Here is a 14,796-nt window from a genome sequence, read left to right as displayed (position 1 = left end):
AGCTGCTATCTAAATGGTTAGCACAGCTACACTAATTTGACTGGAACCAAAAATGACCCAGAGCCTTATCACTCAGGGAAAACAAAAAAGGCTCGGGATACAAACACACACGCACACACTCACACATACACACACACACACACACACGTAGAACCACGATAAAAGTGTCGGTCTCTCTCAGTCAGAAGAGGTCTTTTGTTTAAAAGGGGGACTCAAACAAAGAGGTTCCTCTCCCTCCCTCTTTAATGCATGTTTGGTGGTGGTGGTGGCGGTGGCTGGGGGTGGGGGGTATAGAGGGATGGAGATGTGTGGGTGGTGGGCTGGTGGAGGGATGGATGACAGGGCCGGGCTCTCAAAAATAATTACCTCCATAAGATCCCATCTCCCTTTCCTTTTTGTGAGGGACAGAGGGAGCGAAAGGGGAAACAAATGACAGAAAGTATGCAAAAAAGACCCTGGTGTTTCTGCTTGGTCTGGCTTATGAGGAGCTTGAAACATAATGGAGCACAGGGCGAGGATACACGTAGAAAAACACACTCAAGCACACATACACACGCTTCCTCACAGTGTTCTTTAAGGCTGAACAAATGGTTGGATGGTTGAAACAGAGGTGGCAACAGAGAACCAGTCAGAGGGATCCCTGTAACAACTTAACTTCAGAGACTGTCTCCAAAAAATCCAGCTAAACAAATTGTTCAAATTATGAAATCGATGATGGAATACCCATGACTGGCAATCTGTCATATTTTTCTTTTTCCGCTTGAATTTTACTAAACAGCTCCATTCAGGGCATAACTTCATTATGGAGAAGGGCAAAAAAAAATCTAATTTCTCTAACAACTTTTGGACGACCCTCAAAGCAAAATGGCCTCCAAGTCCTCCATGTTGAGTAGGCAATTCATTTATTCTTGCTCTTCTGATGCAAACTGGCATTTTTTTATAAACTCAATTTTCTTTAACACTTCTAATTGTACACAGAATAGAGTGATTTATCTCAGCCATGGGGGCACATTGGGCCTTTTTGTCTATGAAGGACACAGCTGAAAGGTCATGGTAAAAAGTTTTCGCTAAACAATCAATGACAGTAAGTGTCTGTTCATGCACATGTAGGTTAGTGCACAGATACACACCGACCCTTCACTCTCACATTACAATTGTGTTTACCTAGTGTAAAGGATGAGACGGCTGGGCCCGGGTTCGGGGAATAACAGACTCAAAGGGATAACAAAGAGTGGAAGGTTCTCAATAAACATGCACAAGAAAACACATGTATTGACATGCACACAATGCAGTCCAGCAGAAGTGTTTCTCATACACTACTGTCTTTGTTCAAAACACCTATACCCTTGTGGTGCGTCTCTGCAGCACTGTATCCTTAATTAGGCCATAAAATCAGCATCAAAATTGTTTAATGAAAGCCATTCACATGTACATAAAGTCCAGAGCATTAGAACTCTTATTCCCAAATGGGCCTATAATTATCTGGCTCAGTGCCAGGTCCCAGGCTTTAAGAGAAAGATACCGGTCAGCACTTAAATTAATCTTTTTCATACCAGTCTCTAATGAACAGAAAGTGCTCGAGTCAGGAGTTGTAGCCCCAGAAAACTAACAGCATGCATTCACATGCACGTACACACAAATAGAGGGTCCTTAAACCCAACACCGGCTGGAAATGTTGCCTACTATAGAGCCTTTTCCATTGGTGAAAACATTCAGATCATCTATCACTATATGAGCCCAAAGCAGCTATAACATACTTTCCCCCCCCCCCCATATAACATAACCTACTGTAGCATGTAATGTTTGTGAAAAGCACAATGGCTCAGCTTAAAATAAAACTTGCTAAATATATACATTAAAAAACGCTCAGTGTTTGATATCTGGTTGAAACACTCCCCCCTCTGCTGACACCTGCCAAATGTGTATGGTCTACAAGGAAATGCCTTTGAAACATTTACCACGTACCTTGTGAAAGAAAACTTTTCACTAAAAAATTATATAGAGTGGGCAAAAGAAGGGCATCCAAAAAAGTGGCTTAGCATTTTGGACCCTGCCAGCGTCCGCTTAAGCTTTGCACTGGCTTCCTCATGGAAATTCACCATGTGGCATCAAAGCAAAAGTATAAAACGAGGGCCCTAGCAGGAAATATGGTGTGTTTTAAGAGTGGAACATTTGAAATAGGTGCAGCGGGCGAATATTGCGTTTGACAGGTTTTAAACCTGGTTGTGCTCACTGGTTTGAGATGTAAAAAGAAGAAGAAAAAAAAAGGGCTTGAAGTCAGGTTTTTTTTCTGGATAAAAAAAAAAAAAAAAAAAAAAAAAAAGGAGACAGGCGCAGGAGAGAATGGGAGATGTAATAAGCAGGACAAAAAAGGAGAGAGAGAGAGATATATATAAAAAGAGAGCAGAAAGAGAAAGGGGGCGGGGGGGAGGGGGAAGGGTATGTTTAAATGTACGGTAATGATTTATCTAAGCATGCTTTCCTGCTGTACCCCAAATCTCAGCGAAACTTTGATCCATGTGTAATTTAAACCAAACGTACGGCGGCTACAGTCTCCATTTCTGGATTGGGAGATCTTCTGTCCGTGTGTGTGTGTGTGTGTGTGTGTACGTTGGGATTCACATATGTTTCTAAGTGCTGGGCCCCCATCTGTTTTGGGAGTACATGTACAGTATAAACAGGACACTTTGAGGAGCACACACACACACACACACACACAGATGTATGTATGGACTAATGCTATTCTGGAATGCTATTCAAAATGTGTTACCCCCCCCCCCCCCACCAACCCATCCCACCCGCTCCTTCAGGTCAAGCAAAGCAAAAACAAGTTAAGCGCTCATTTTCTCCCGGCAGCATTAACATAGGGATGACTAAATAATGGACCCTGACTCTTGGTCTTCTGGTTTAAATTACAGCGTAGCCCCCTCCCTTTACACCCCGAAACCCCTCACCAACCATCCAACCCCCACTCAAAGAAAAACGATTAATCTTTTTTTTTTTTTTTTTTTGTCTCTCTGAATGTTTTACAGTTCTGTTACACTTATTAGCTGCTGGCAGGACGGAGAGTCTTAAATGAAAGCCAAATTGCTTTGGTCATGAGAAAGGAAATGAAAGCTCACTCCAGGGAGAGACTGTGTAGCCGTAGCATGTGTGTGTTTGTGTGTGTATGTACGCGTGTGTTTGTTTGAGTAATGTATGTGTGTGTGAAAAACGTATGTGTGTACAGGCTGTCTCACTATGAGATACTCCCAAGGTGAAATTTCATAAGCTGACTGCTTGCCTGCCTGGGATGTCCCTGTGCACGAGACACTATGTGTGTGTGTGTGTGTGTGTGTGTGTGTGTGTGTGTGTGTGTGTGTGTGTGTGTGTGTGTGTGTGTGTGTGTGTGTGTGTGTGTGTGTGCGCATATAAGCGCGGCAGCCTAATAGGAACAGTATGCTCATTTTGGAGAGATTAGGAGGAATGGACGGGTCTGTATCGAGAGACGTGATCTGGATATAAGGCCAAAGGGGGGAGGGAGGGAATGAGAGAGGTTTGACAGAATCAAGAGGGATTGGTGCAAGAAAAGAGAAAGAAAAAAATGAGGAGTAGAAGAAATATGGATCAAACCTCAAACAAAGACAACTGACCAACGAACCTGGAATCAGCATTTAACTAAACTGAGAAAAATTGAAAACACAAGCAAATAAGAAATGGAAAAAAGTCAGGGATTGCGTGTGCCGAAGAAGTAAAAAGAAAAGTCATAAAAAAAAAAGAAAAAAAAGGAAATGACGCATGACACCTAAAAACCATCCCAGAAATGTCCTAGAAATAACAAAAAACTCAAGTCACAACAACAAACAGATAAGGGGTTGAGGAAACACAGACCTTGGCTGGAGCGGCACTCCTTGACGTGGAACAGCTCATTGAAGCTCAATCCATCCTCGTCCCCTCCCAGGCCTTGCTGGTGCAGCTGGAGTTTCCTCAGTCCTTCGTTCTGCTGGTGGCGAGCTGAGCGGCTGTGCTGCACCAGGTTGAGGCGGGCCTTGGTGGAGTAGTCGCACAGTATGCAGTAGTAGACACACGACTCCGGGCTGTACGCGCTGTCCTGCTTCTGCAAGTGCTGTGGAACAGAAGAGGAGGAGGGTGCAGATGTTAGGTGGTGTTCATGTTCTACGCCGTGCTGTGGTTGATTCACAGACTTATTGCTCTCGAAGCTACATTTGTGTCCTCCTCCTTTGAATAATTTGCGAGATTATAGAAATATTTGGATGAATTAAATGCCACAAGTGACGGTGTCTGCAAAATCAATTTGTGCTTTATGACTATAAAATGCCAACGCCCAGAAATCACTCTTGCCTGGCTTCAAACAAAAAAAAATAAAAAATGTTTTTCACTCTTGGCAGTATATGATTTAAATCTTTGGCATTACATATTACGTATCAGAGTTAATTTCATTTAACATTCACAGTGCTACAAAACCTACAATCCAGAACAATAATTTAATCTTATTATCTTATGGACAAAGACAACTTTGTTTAATGATTTCAAATAGAGAGAGCATTATTAACACAGTAACAGATGGAGTTTTGAGCAATTGCGTTTATGTTCAGTCACTACACATTCCAAATGAACTGGATATGTTTTAGGTGACATAAAGATTAACAACACACAAAAAGTCAGATAAGGGGTTGAGTTCAGAACACTGTTTTTGTCTTTAACATGCACATTGTCCAGCTCTGCTCATTGTTGGCAGCTGCAGGGGTTTCTCATTCAACGTGTGCTGTCAGTTGCAAGCCCTTAATTTCCAGTTGCCTCTTTAATGGCATTGCAGCCTTGCAAAGCTACCCCCTACCTCGATGTGCGCGTGTGCACACACACACACACAAACACACACAACACACACACACACACACACACACAAACACGCGCACGCACAGCCCCCATCCCACCTTGCCCTACTCCCATACACCCAGTCAAGCCAAGCATATCAAGTGTGCCTCTGTTGTTGCTGCCGGGCTAATGAACAATGCACAAAAACAAAAGACCAGGCCAAGCTTTTATTATCTGATCCTCTGTGGAGGGAGGGGGAGGAGGGGGGGAGAGAGAGAAAGACCCAGAGAGGAAAAGAGAGCAAGGAAAGAGACAGAGACACAGAGGTGTCTCACGAAGGTTAGTTTATGCTTTGTTAAGATTTATTCATACAGCCCTGTGAGAAACAGGTGCAGGGTTCTATGCATGAATTAATACAGATAATGGCGTGTGTGTGTGTGTGTGTGTGTGTGTGTGTGTGTGTGTGTGTGTGTGTGTGTGTGCGCGCTACACCTTCTCTCCCTCTCATGGCTCCTATAGGTAAATGTTTCATTCTTGAAGCACACGAAAAAGTGAGCAAGGTAATATTTCCTCCTGAGCATTGTTGCATCATGTTATATGGAGCAAGAATAGAAAGATTGGGGGGGGGAGTGTGTGTGTGGTGGGAGGGGAGATGGGGGCAGTTAGCTGCAGGTGTGTGAGTTCTAACCCCCCCCTCTTCCCTCTTCCTCCTTTGACAAACAGGGATTAGCAACATAGCTACAGCCGCTAACACATCTTTTCTCTCTGTCTCTCCCTCTTTCTTTCTTTTGTAGAAAATCTTACGAGGTTTTTTCTCACGAGACGGTGGGACGTCCCCTCGCAGTCAGAGGCCCTTTCAGAAGTCTTAAGTTTTAATTAAGTCGGAGTTGTCAGAAGAAAGCTCCCCTAGTCCAGAGCTCAGGGCCATTAATTACAGCTATCTTTGTTTCTCTGTGAAAGGAGGCCTCCCTCGCTTCTCTCTCCCTCTCTCTCCCTCTCTCTCCCTCTCTCTGGAGAACTGGGCTGCTGAGCCTTACCGTGGAAACGACACAAACACACACACACACACACACACACGCGCACGCTCATGGAAGCAAACGCACATACAACAAATCACAAACATGCAAAGATGCATACGAAAGAAAATTTGAGTTCATGTCCTTTCAGTGAAATAGAAATGTTTTTTCACGGTAAATTATTGAATTGCTACCGATCATGTTTTGCTGCTAGAAAAACGGTGAGTTGCTCTCTCCCTGTTGAGAATCAGTTGCTTCCCAAAGTGAAGGAGTTCATGTATTAAGACCGCATCCCAGGATATGCGGCAGAAAAAGGATGGATGGACCAATCGTCTTGTTCATAATGGCCTTCCATATCCATGCCATATGCTATACACCACACACAAAAGCCCCGACACTTGCATATACCCCCACCGTCCACTTCAATCATTATTACTACATTATAGAAACATAATGTGTGATATTTGTTCTGTGAGATATTTCTTCTTCCCCTATTTGATCGTATCTGAACTCCATTCCGTTACACTTTTATTTCATGACCATTCTGCTAGAAATGTGGGTATTTAGAATTTAATGAAAAACTAGTAATCAAACAAGGCCTTTCATTCCTCCAATGACAACCTATCATATTAACAACTGCCCCAGAAGAAAAGCTCATTGGAAAGGTGCTTTGTTGTTTGAGTGTTTCTTCTTTGCAGAGGAGACAGGCATGATAGTTGAGAGTCTTATCATGATGTAGAGGGTTTCCAGTGGTTCCTCATGGTATGGTCATTAAGGTAATTGCACTGGCTCCAAATGAAAATGTTTCATATAAATCAGTAGAGGCATAGGACGTTTCACATCCAACCATGTCCGAATGTATGTTCTATTTGTTCTATCTATTGTACGGTCTATTGTACGGTCTGAGGCGTAGGCTAAGAGTAGCTGAATGATATACTTGGGGTTGAACCGGGCTGCCAGATAGGTTTAGGCCTAATATTAATTCTCTCCCCATCAGCACATTCCAGAGGGTTTGTTTAAGACCTAAACTAGAGGGCTGTCTGTCGCTCTCTGGCACTCTGCAGGCCTGAAATGCAGGCGGTCTGGTGATCACAGGCCAGTACATCCATGATTTATGAACTTTTAAAGGAGCACTTTGACTCCTGCCAGGCGTGGGCTGTGTAATGCATATTCAAACACACAAACACACTGTTCCTGCTCCTTGGTTTGCGCCTGTGTGTGTCTGCTTGAAATGTGTATGTAATTTATGCCGCCGCTGATTTGTGTGTGTGTATACGCGCTGTAAATACATTTGTGTCATATGCGCGCGTATGTGTGTGTGCAGGATGGCAAAAAGGCCCATCCCTGTCAATATGGCACCTTTCCAGAGTGCCTGGTGGTTAATTGTTGGGGATTAGTGTTTGGCAAACAACCAAATAAGCTAACGCTCCCTGTGGGCCAATCAAAACCAGCTAAACAGCACTCCCTGGGCGGACCTTAACATGGCACAGACATCTCCGGATGGTGGAGGAGGTGTGCATACCCTCCCCCCCCATACCCAATGCAAATTATGACACTCGGGACTTCCTGTTTACCTGTCAAAAACACAACATTGTCAGCCCTGTCGATGACACACACACATTCACACAAACACACACACACACACACACACACACACTGGGACTTGTATGAGGAGAGGGGAAGAGAGTCAATTTGACAGGTAAGGGAAGCTCCCTTGTGTAGTGGTTTGCTGCTGTGTGTGTGTGTGTGTGTGTGTGTGTGTGTGTGTGTGTGTGTGTGTGTGTGTGTGTGTGTGTGTGTGTGTGTGTGTGTGTGTGTGTGTGTGTGTGAGAGGATGACAGAGGACTGCATTCATTATGCAGAATGAGATGTTTACAAAACACCTTTCTCACACACACATAAACACGAGCGCACACACCTCCCCTCTGCTCGCTCCCTGGGTTTGTGGGGGGGGGGGGGGAAAGCAGCACTGCTGTCTCATATTCATTTGTTCTATGTGTGGTGACAAAGCTGCCTCATTAACTGAATTCTTAATAAGCCAAGGCAAAAGACATCTTCTCACAACTTCTTTTATCTCTCTGTGCGTGCACATGTAAGTGAAAGTGTGTGTGTGTGTGTGTGTGTGCATGCAGTTGGGTGGGGGTATAATTTCATGCTTCTTTTCTTCTTACTGCATCTGTGTGTGTGTGTGTGTGTGTGTGTGTGTGTGTGTGCGATTTTTATGTATCAATAATTTCTACTCTACATTTTTTTTTTAGATTACCTCACAAGTCTTATTTTGTGTCTGTCTCTTTGTCTTTGCCTGTGATTGTGCGTGTGCACTGGTACTACGACAAAAATGTTTCAAAAGCAGCGCAGAGCAGTGGGGCTGTGTTTTCCTCCATAAACCAAATGACAAATTAGGGTATTCAGTACAAACATGACTCTTTCCTGTCATTAACTGTAGAACCAGTCAGCTAATGAACACATACTGAAAATAAGAACCCTCCGCTGCCGCAGCTATGTCTTAATCACCAGTGTGTGTGTGTGTGTGTGTGTGTGTGTCTGAGCGTGTGTGTACACGTTTGATACGTAAGGTATCAGTACATACATCCTGTTTTCCTATTTGTGTCCGTTGAGAGTATGTGCATGCATACAAAAGTCTTTATCTCCTTTCATCTGTGTTTTTTTTGTTTTTTTTTAGGGAAGCAGGGAGCTTGTTGTCGGGTATACCTTCTTTTTGGAACGTCACCAGCTTCCGGTGCTATCCCCTGGGCCCCCGGGGGCCATCGGAGACAAAAACAGCCCCACTTGGCCCAGCAAACAACAAAAGCGTGTTTTGTTCCTTGAAAGTATTTTAAACACATACCAGTGCTGCCTGGAAGGCTGCCAAGTGTAGAATTCCATCGGTGCTACCGCCTCTCTAACACATGTTACTGCTAACCGCCGCTCAGCCCCCAAGACATAGATGTAACGCAAGATCACTGCCAATGGATTTGCTGGCAGGCTGCACTGCTGAAGAGAGATGCTGAGGGCCCAGGTATGTGCCACCTCGCTTCCATAGATAAAGAGAGCAGCAAGTATAGTGTAGAGACAGATTCAGTGTTGCACACGCACAAAAACAAATATGCAAATATCAGCCACATACAAAAAGTGCTGAGTGCACATTGCACACATATACAGACACGTATCCTGCTTTTCTCTCCCTCGCTCTCACTGTGTGCGATCTGACGATACCGGAGAAGCAAAACAATACTGGAAAATAATCCCCCCGACCCATCTGACCTTCTTTTATTTCCTGATGGCCATCTTCACTTTCTTTACTACCAGGGTTCTCACTTTCATAAATTCAAAGAAATATATCTCCCAGAGCTAACTTGCCTCTCCTGTTTCTCTCGGCTGTGCCTGCTGGCAGTCAAATGTGATTGGAGCTCTGATCCATGAGGTGCAGGGCCTGTGGGCGACCTTAGCATAGGTCACCCAATAATAATAATAAGCGTCCAACGCATAATGGCCAACAAGCCAAATAAATGAATAATCTGGATGAGTCTTTCCACTAGCTTCCTGCCGCTCTTCCCCTCTTCTCTGCTGTCGCTTTCCTTTAACTTTCTCTTTCCCTCTTTTTTTCACTCCGCTTCTTCTGCCTTCTTTAATCTTTGCTATTTGTCAGCAGAAAATATGACGAAGCAATGGTGATAGGGCTTTGTACAAAGCTTGGTCAATAATGCAAGCTCAGTTAACAGTTTTGCCTTCTATTTTTTGACACCGTCTCACACACACACACACACACACACACACACACACACACACACACAACACACACACACACACACACACACACACACACACACACACACACACGTAGCAGTGACGTAATTGTGTCGGACATATGGGGTAAAGGTCAATCTGAAAATCACAGATTCTTGACCTCTGGCCCCTTGTTTGAAAAAATCTCTCTTGACTCTATCTCCTACTCTCTCTATTGACCAGGCAAAAATACAGTAAAAGTGATTTACCACATGATCCATTTATTCTAGCCAAAAAAAGTGTAAGAAATATCTTTCTTTTTCATCTTTAGGACAGTTACCACATGTTTTATAATGTCCTGACCCAGCAGTTGGGAATAACAGATTGTAGGAGACAAATCTTACTTACTCATCGGTGCATGTGTGTGCGTTTGGTGTCTTGAAAGCTAGCTCACCTCCACCCCCCATGAAAATGGATCAGTATTTACATTAGCATTAGATTTAGACAGCATGGCTCAGCCACTTACTCCCTATTAGCCATCCTGACCTTAGCCCATTAGGGTCTAAAAGCCCCCGCTTGTCTCCATCACAGCCAGGTGAGACTGACCAGACCTCCCCATTTCCCTAGACCATATTGCTGCTGAGATTATCTTTTCCATCGACTCGCAATGGGACAGAGATCATAAAATTCTGAGATCAAGATCATTGAAATGCTAACATGCTTGTGGGATTATCTTTTTCCAGTGCTGTGCAAGGGGAGGGGTATCGCTGAAATTCTGACATGCTTTTGGGTAGGGTTCATCATTTTCCATTTTTCCAGACATGCAAAGATGCTTTTGGGAAATCAAGGCAAGGCCTAATTGACAGGATCTATGAAAGACGGGGAGAAAAACAAAAATAAAGAGGGCTTCAGCTTATTGGCTGGTACCATCAAAGAGGTTTGTACTGCACTGACGTTGTTATATTTAACTAAAACTGAAAAGGAAGAGAAGGGAAAATAATTTTGGTGCCGAGAGGAGCAGCGGTTTTTGCCAAGTTTGTTTTTCTTCACTCTGTTTGTAATGGAGACTTGCTGAAAAATGTCTATTAGAGATAGTTAGACGAAATGAATGACAGAAACACACAGTGAGAGAAACTATCCGATAGATTGAGAGGCAAAGAGACTGAGAATCCCTAACTGAGAGAACAAAAGAAAAAGAGATGGAGAGAGACAGAGAGAGAGAGAGAGAGAGAGAGAGAGAATGATAGGGAAGAATCTAGACGAATCACTAATTACACATTCCTGAGCCTGTGAAGGGGAGTATTGTTTTCCAGTTAGCCCCGACCCTGTCGCATGGTTTCACTTAGCACAAAACAAAAGGTACAGGGAACAAAACACAAGCCTAATACCAGGTCCTACTAATGACAGTGAAATGGGAGAAATTATCCCTGGGGTGGATCCTCGTGAGAAAATGGCTAGTCATTACTGGACAAAGGGAATTCATTTTGAAACTGTCACAAAATGGCAGACTGTCTGCTTCATTCTTTTTAGAGCTGTATTTATCAAACCAGTGCTCATGATACTTTTTTTTTTTATAGCTACATAACTAGAAACATGCCCTGCTTAATCTACCTTTGTAAAACTACTTCATAATACTATATATATAATGTAACATAATCTCTAACTTTGTAAAAGTAAATATAATACTTAGGCCTTGTTCCTTAGAAACAATGTGACTTGTTGTATGTTTAAAGCTGTGTATAAGTGTGTGTGTGTGTGTGTGTGTGTGTGTGTGTGTGTGTGTGTGTGTGTGTGTGTGTGTGTGTGTGTGTGTGTGTGTGTGTGTGTGTGTGTGTGTGCACACTGGAGTGGTACCTCTGCCAGGGAGAGCACAATGAAAGCATCTCTTCACTAGCACCGTTTTGCATATTGCCACAGGAAATCAAATGCCTTGCAGTTGACCTACAAGATGGCACACTTGATCCCTCCCTACCACAGAAGGCGGCGGAGCTCTCTCTCTTTCCGTTTTATCCCTCTTAATCAAAACTCATTTTAATTCTAATCTAAATAGTGACTGTCTCTCATAGAGATAACAATTTACTGCAACAGTTTCTGACACGCCATATAAAGTCAGCCAGCCAAACAATCGACAACCTGTGATGTTCTGTCTACCCTCCATAAACCCATAATGATGAGCTCTGTGCTGTTCCGGCAACATAGAGGACCCTACCATTTTCTGCGTGAGCCTGGGAGGGGGGTGGGTTCAGCGGGGGGGTTAAACTGATAGCGGTGGCGGCACTGGGCAGTCGCCTGGCTGGTAGTGTTTGCCCAGGCCCCGGCCGTCTAAAGGAAGGATATTGTTTTCCCTTGAAAAAGCCTCAGCCGCAGTCCGCATACCAGCGTCCACTCAACATACCAATGGGCTCTTTGAAGATTACTCAAATGTTTGCCTTTGTTCCCCCACCACCACCCCCCCCACCGCCATCCGCCCCTACCCCTAGTCCTAACCTACACTCCTGCTAGAATGAGGAAAAGGGGAGAAAGAACAGAGTAAAAAAAAAGACTCATATCTTCAGAAAACAGTGGGAAAGCAATACCACCCTCATCCGCACTCAGATTCAAAATGGCCTCTGTAGGGGATGGGCGACTAGTGAAAGGAATAATAGCGCTCTGGCCACAGTAGTAAATCCAACCATAAACAATAGAGAACGACAATCTATTGAAGCATGCGCCTGATATTACACAACAACGCTAAATGGAAGTCTCCCATCTGTCTGCCGATAAAGTGCGACATGCTTTTAAAGGCAGTCCATTCCTGATCCCTGTGCAAGTAAGTCCACAATAAAAGTTGAATATGATAATTCCAATGGGTTAATTTAACTAAATGTGCCGAAAAATTTAGGAACCCCCCCGCCCCCAACCCAACCCACATTAATCCCGAACAAGTAAGTGGGCTTTCTATCAGGTCTATTTCAAAGCATTAAGGATTACTCACAGAAACTAAGCTGCTTGAACTCACAGGAGGTCAGCTGTATTGTGCTGCTGCAAGGATGGAAGACGAGTGGTAGAGACAGACGGACAGCAGGACAGGTCAGTTCCTCTTTCTCCAGCTGTCCGACAACATCCCTCAATCCTTCTCCCGGCCTCGTTCTCCCTCCCTTTTCATCCTCGTCTCTCTTTTTCACCGTATTAATCGAATATCTCCCACTACTTATCTATTCACTGAGCACCTAATGGTTAAAATCAATTACAGCCGGAATGCTGAAATGCCGAATACTGGGCCACATGCTGATAATGACAGAGAGAGTGTGAGAAAGAGAGGGAAAGCGACAGAGAGAGAGAGAGAGACTTGGGACCATTCCAAGGGAGGCACAATTACCTCCAATCGATTGATTATTGATTTGGGAAGGCGTTGAGGAGTATTTCAGTTCAACTTTGTCCATATCAATATCTTGATAGCTTCATGAGCGGGGAAATAAGTTATTGTTCTAAATACCATTCTAAAGCTGATTTAACATTTCAGACTATTTCAAGAATGGAACACTAACTTGTCTCTAATTGGCATGTAAAGTTTTACAAGTCTTAAGATTTCTAAGACAACTTTCATACAAATTAGGCATGCATTTTAGTGTCAGGTGATATCAAACGTAACGCTAATGAACTTACAGAAAAATATTTATCTGATCTTGCTCCCATGTCAGCTCTGATCAAATCAAGGTATCAAAAGTGAAGGCAACGTGCCTCTAGAGATCATATTTGAGATCATGCGCCCGCTTTGATGATTCCTTTTTTTGGTCTTTTTTTTTCCACAAAAACACTCTTGTTATTTTTGTCCCAACAGGATGATCGAGACCCCAGAGAAAGAAAAAAAAGGGAGGAGTTGAGGATGAAAAAAAAGGAGGAGAAAGACAAGTGTGTGAGTAGGGGGTGTAAGGATGGAAGGAGGAGGAGGAGGAGGAGGAGGGAAGTGTGTATTTGGGAGCGAGGGTGGGAGGGTTCAAATGAGCCGAGGGGGGAAAAAAAGACAAAAAAAAGACAAACTCCTGCTAGCTTCTTTTGTTCCTTCATCTCTGCAATGTTCCCTTCCTTCTGGTGGTCTGGAAGACCCTGAAACCCCCCCCCCCCCCACCCCCACCCCCACCCCATCTCTCTCTGCTATCGTTCCCATACCTGTCAGTCCCGATCTGCTTCACAGTTCCCTACACATGGACAAATGGCTTGGCCCCGGACCCGGCTCGGCCCGGCCCTGGCCCAAATGTCCCGCAGCTTAAGGAGGAGTGGGGATGATTATGAAGAGGATCACATCTGGCTATTAATATCAGAAAACCAGCCCTGTCTTTTTCTTTGTCTTACGCATAGAGAGAAACACACCTTGAAAAAGAAAGAAAAGAAGCTTTCTACCATGGCAGTCTGCAGGCCTTAACTTATTCACCGGAGGGTCGAGAAGTAGAAAGGAGAGGAGGGGGAAGCTGGCTAGGGTAATTAAACATTACGAATGAGTGTCAATCAGGAGCTGGACCAAAGCTGGACATTGCACACTCTCACACACACACACACACACACACACACACACACACACTAATGCCTTGCCGGCCATCTGTTTAAGGCGTTGGAGAGAGAATGGGCGAAACTCTTATTAATATCTATGAGGATTATTGGGAGGAAGGGGGAAGGGTGGGGAGGTTTATCCATTCAAACCTTTCCGTCAAACACACAAAGCAACAGCATATACACACAAACACACCTGCTTTTATGCTTTAATTAGCCACCACCCTCCATCCCCCACTTCACCCCGGAACCTCTGAGAGATTTCCATTGTAATCTCCACGCAGGTGAAAGAGGAGACGATTTGAATAATCTACTAACCAGCGTCTCTTTTTGCCTCGCAGAGAGAGAGGGAGAGTGAGAGAGAGAGAGAGAGAGAGAGAGAGAGAGAGAGAGAGAGAGACTGGGAGAAAAAAGAACAACTTGTAGAAGTAAAAAATGAAGAGACATACAGACATACAGACAGACAGAGGGACAACCTCTCTGGCAAAAGCGCTGAAGTGAATTCATTCAGTCTGGTCTCGGCGGCTGGCTGCATCATCAGTCTTGGTGACAGAACATTAAAATCTATGTCTTGCAGTCAAGTGGCATCTAGTGTGAAGTGTCTGCAAATATTCCTTTTTGAAGAGAAACTCTTTAGGTCTGTCTGCGAGACAAGGACGCAGTGATCAAGAGCCTGTGTCTGGAACAAGCGGACATGGGCTCAAGTGGAAAA

At 44.1% G+C, this 14,796-nt stretch overlaps 1 protein-coding gene across 1 annotated transcript in view; it reads right to left on the bottom strand.

Annotated features, from left to right (window-relative positions):
- Window positions 1-14,796, bottom strand: part of zfhx4 (zinc finger homeobox 4) — an 80,924-nt gene that overhangs the window by 34,994 nt on the left and 31,134 nt on the right. Inside the window, exon 6 of the mRNA XM_054622697.1 lies at window positions 3,871-4,105. Coding sequence (XP_054478672.1) covers window positions 3,871-4,105 — 235 coding nt within the window. The remainder of the gene's footprint in view (window positions 1-3,870; window positions 4,106-14,796) is intronic.

This window comes from Anoplopoma fimbria, chromosome 21 (genome assembly GCF_027596085.1).
Source record: "Anoplopoma fimbria isolate UVic2021 breed Golden Eagle Sablefish chromosome 21, Afim_UVic_2022, whole genome shotgun sequence".
NCBI classification, from domain to species: Eukaryota; Metazoa; Chordata; class Actinopteri; order Perciformes; family Anoplopomatidae; genus Anoplopoma; species Anoplopoma fimbria.
Note: the sequence above shows the minus strand (reverse complement) of the source record. Positions and strands in the feature narration are given on the sequence as shown.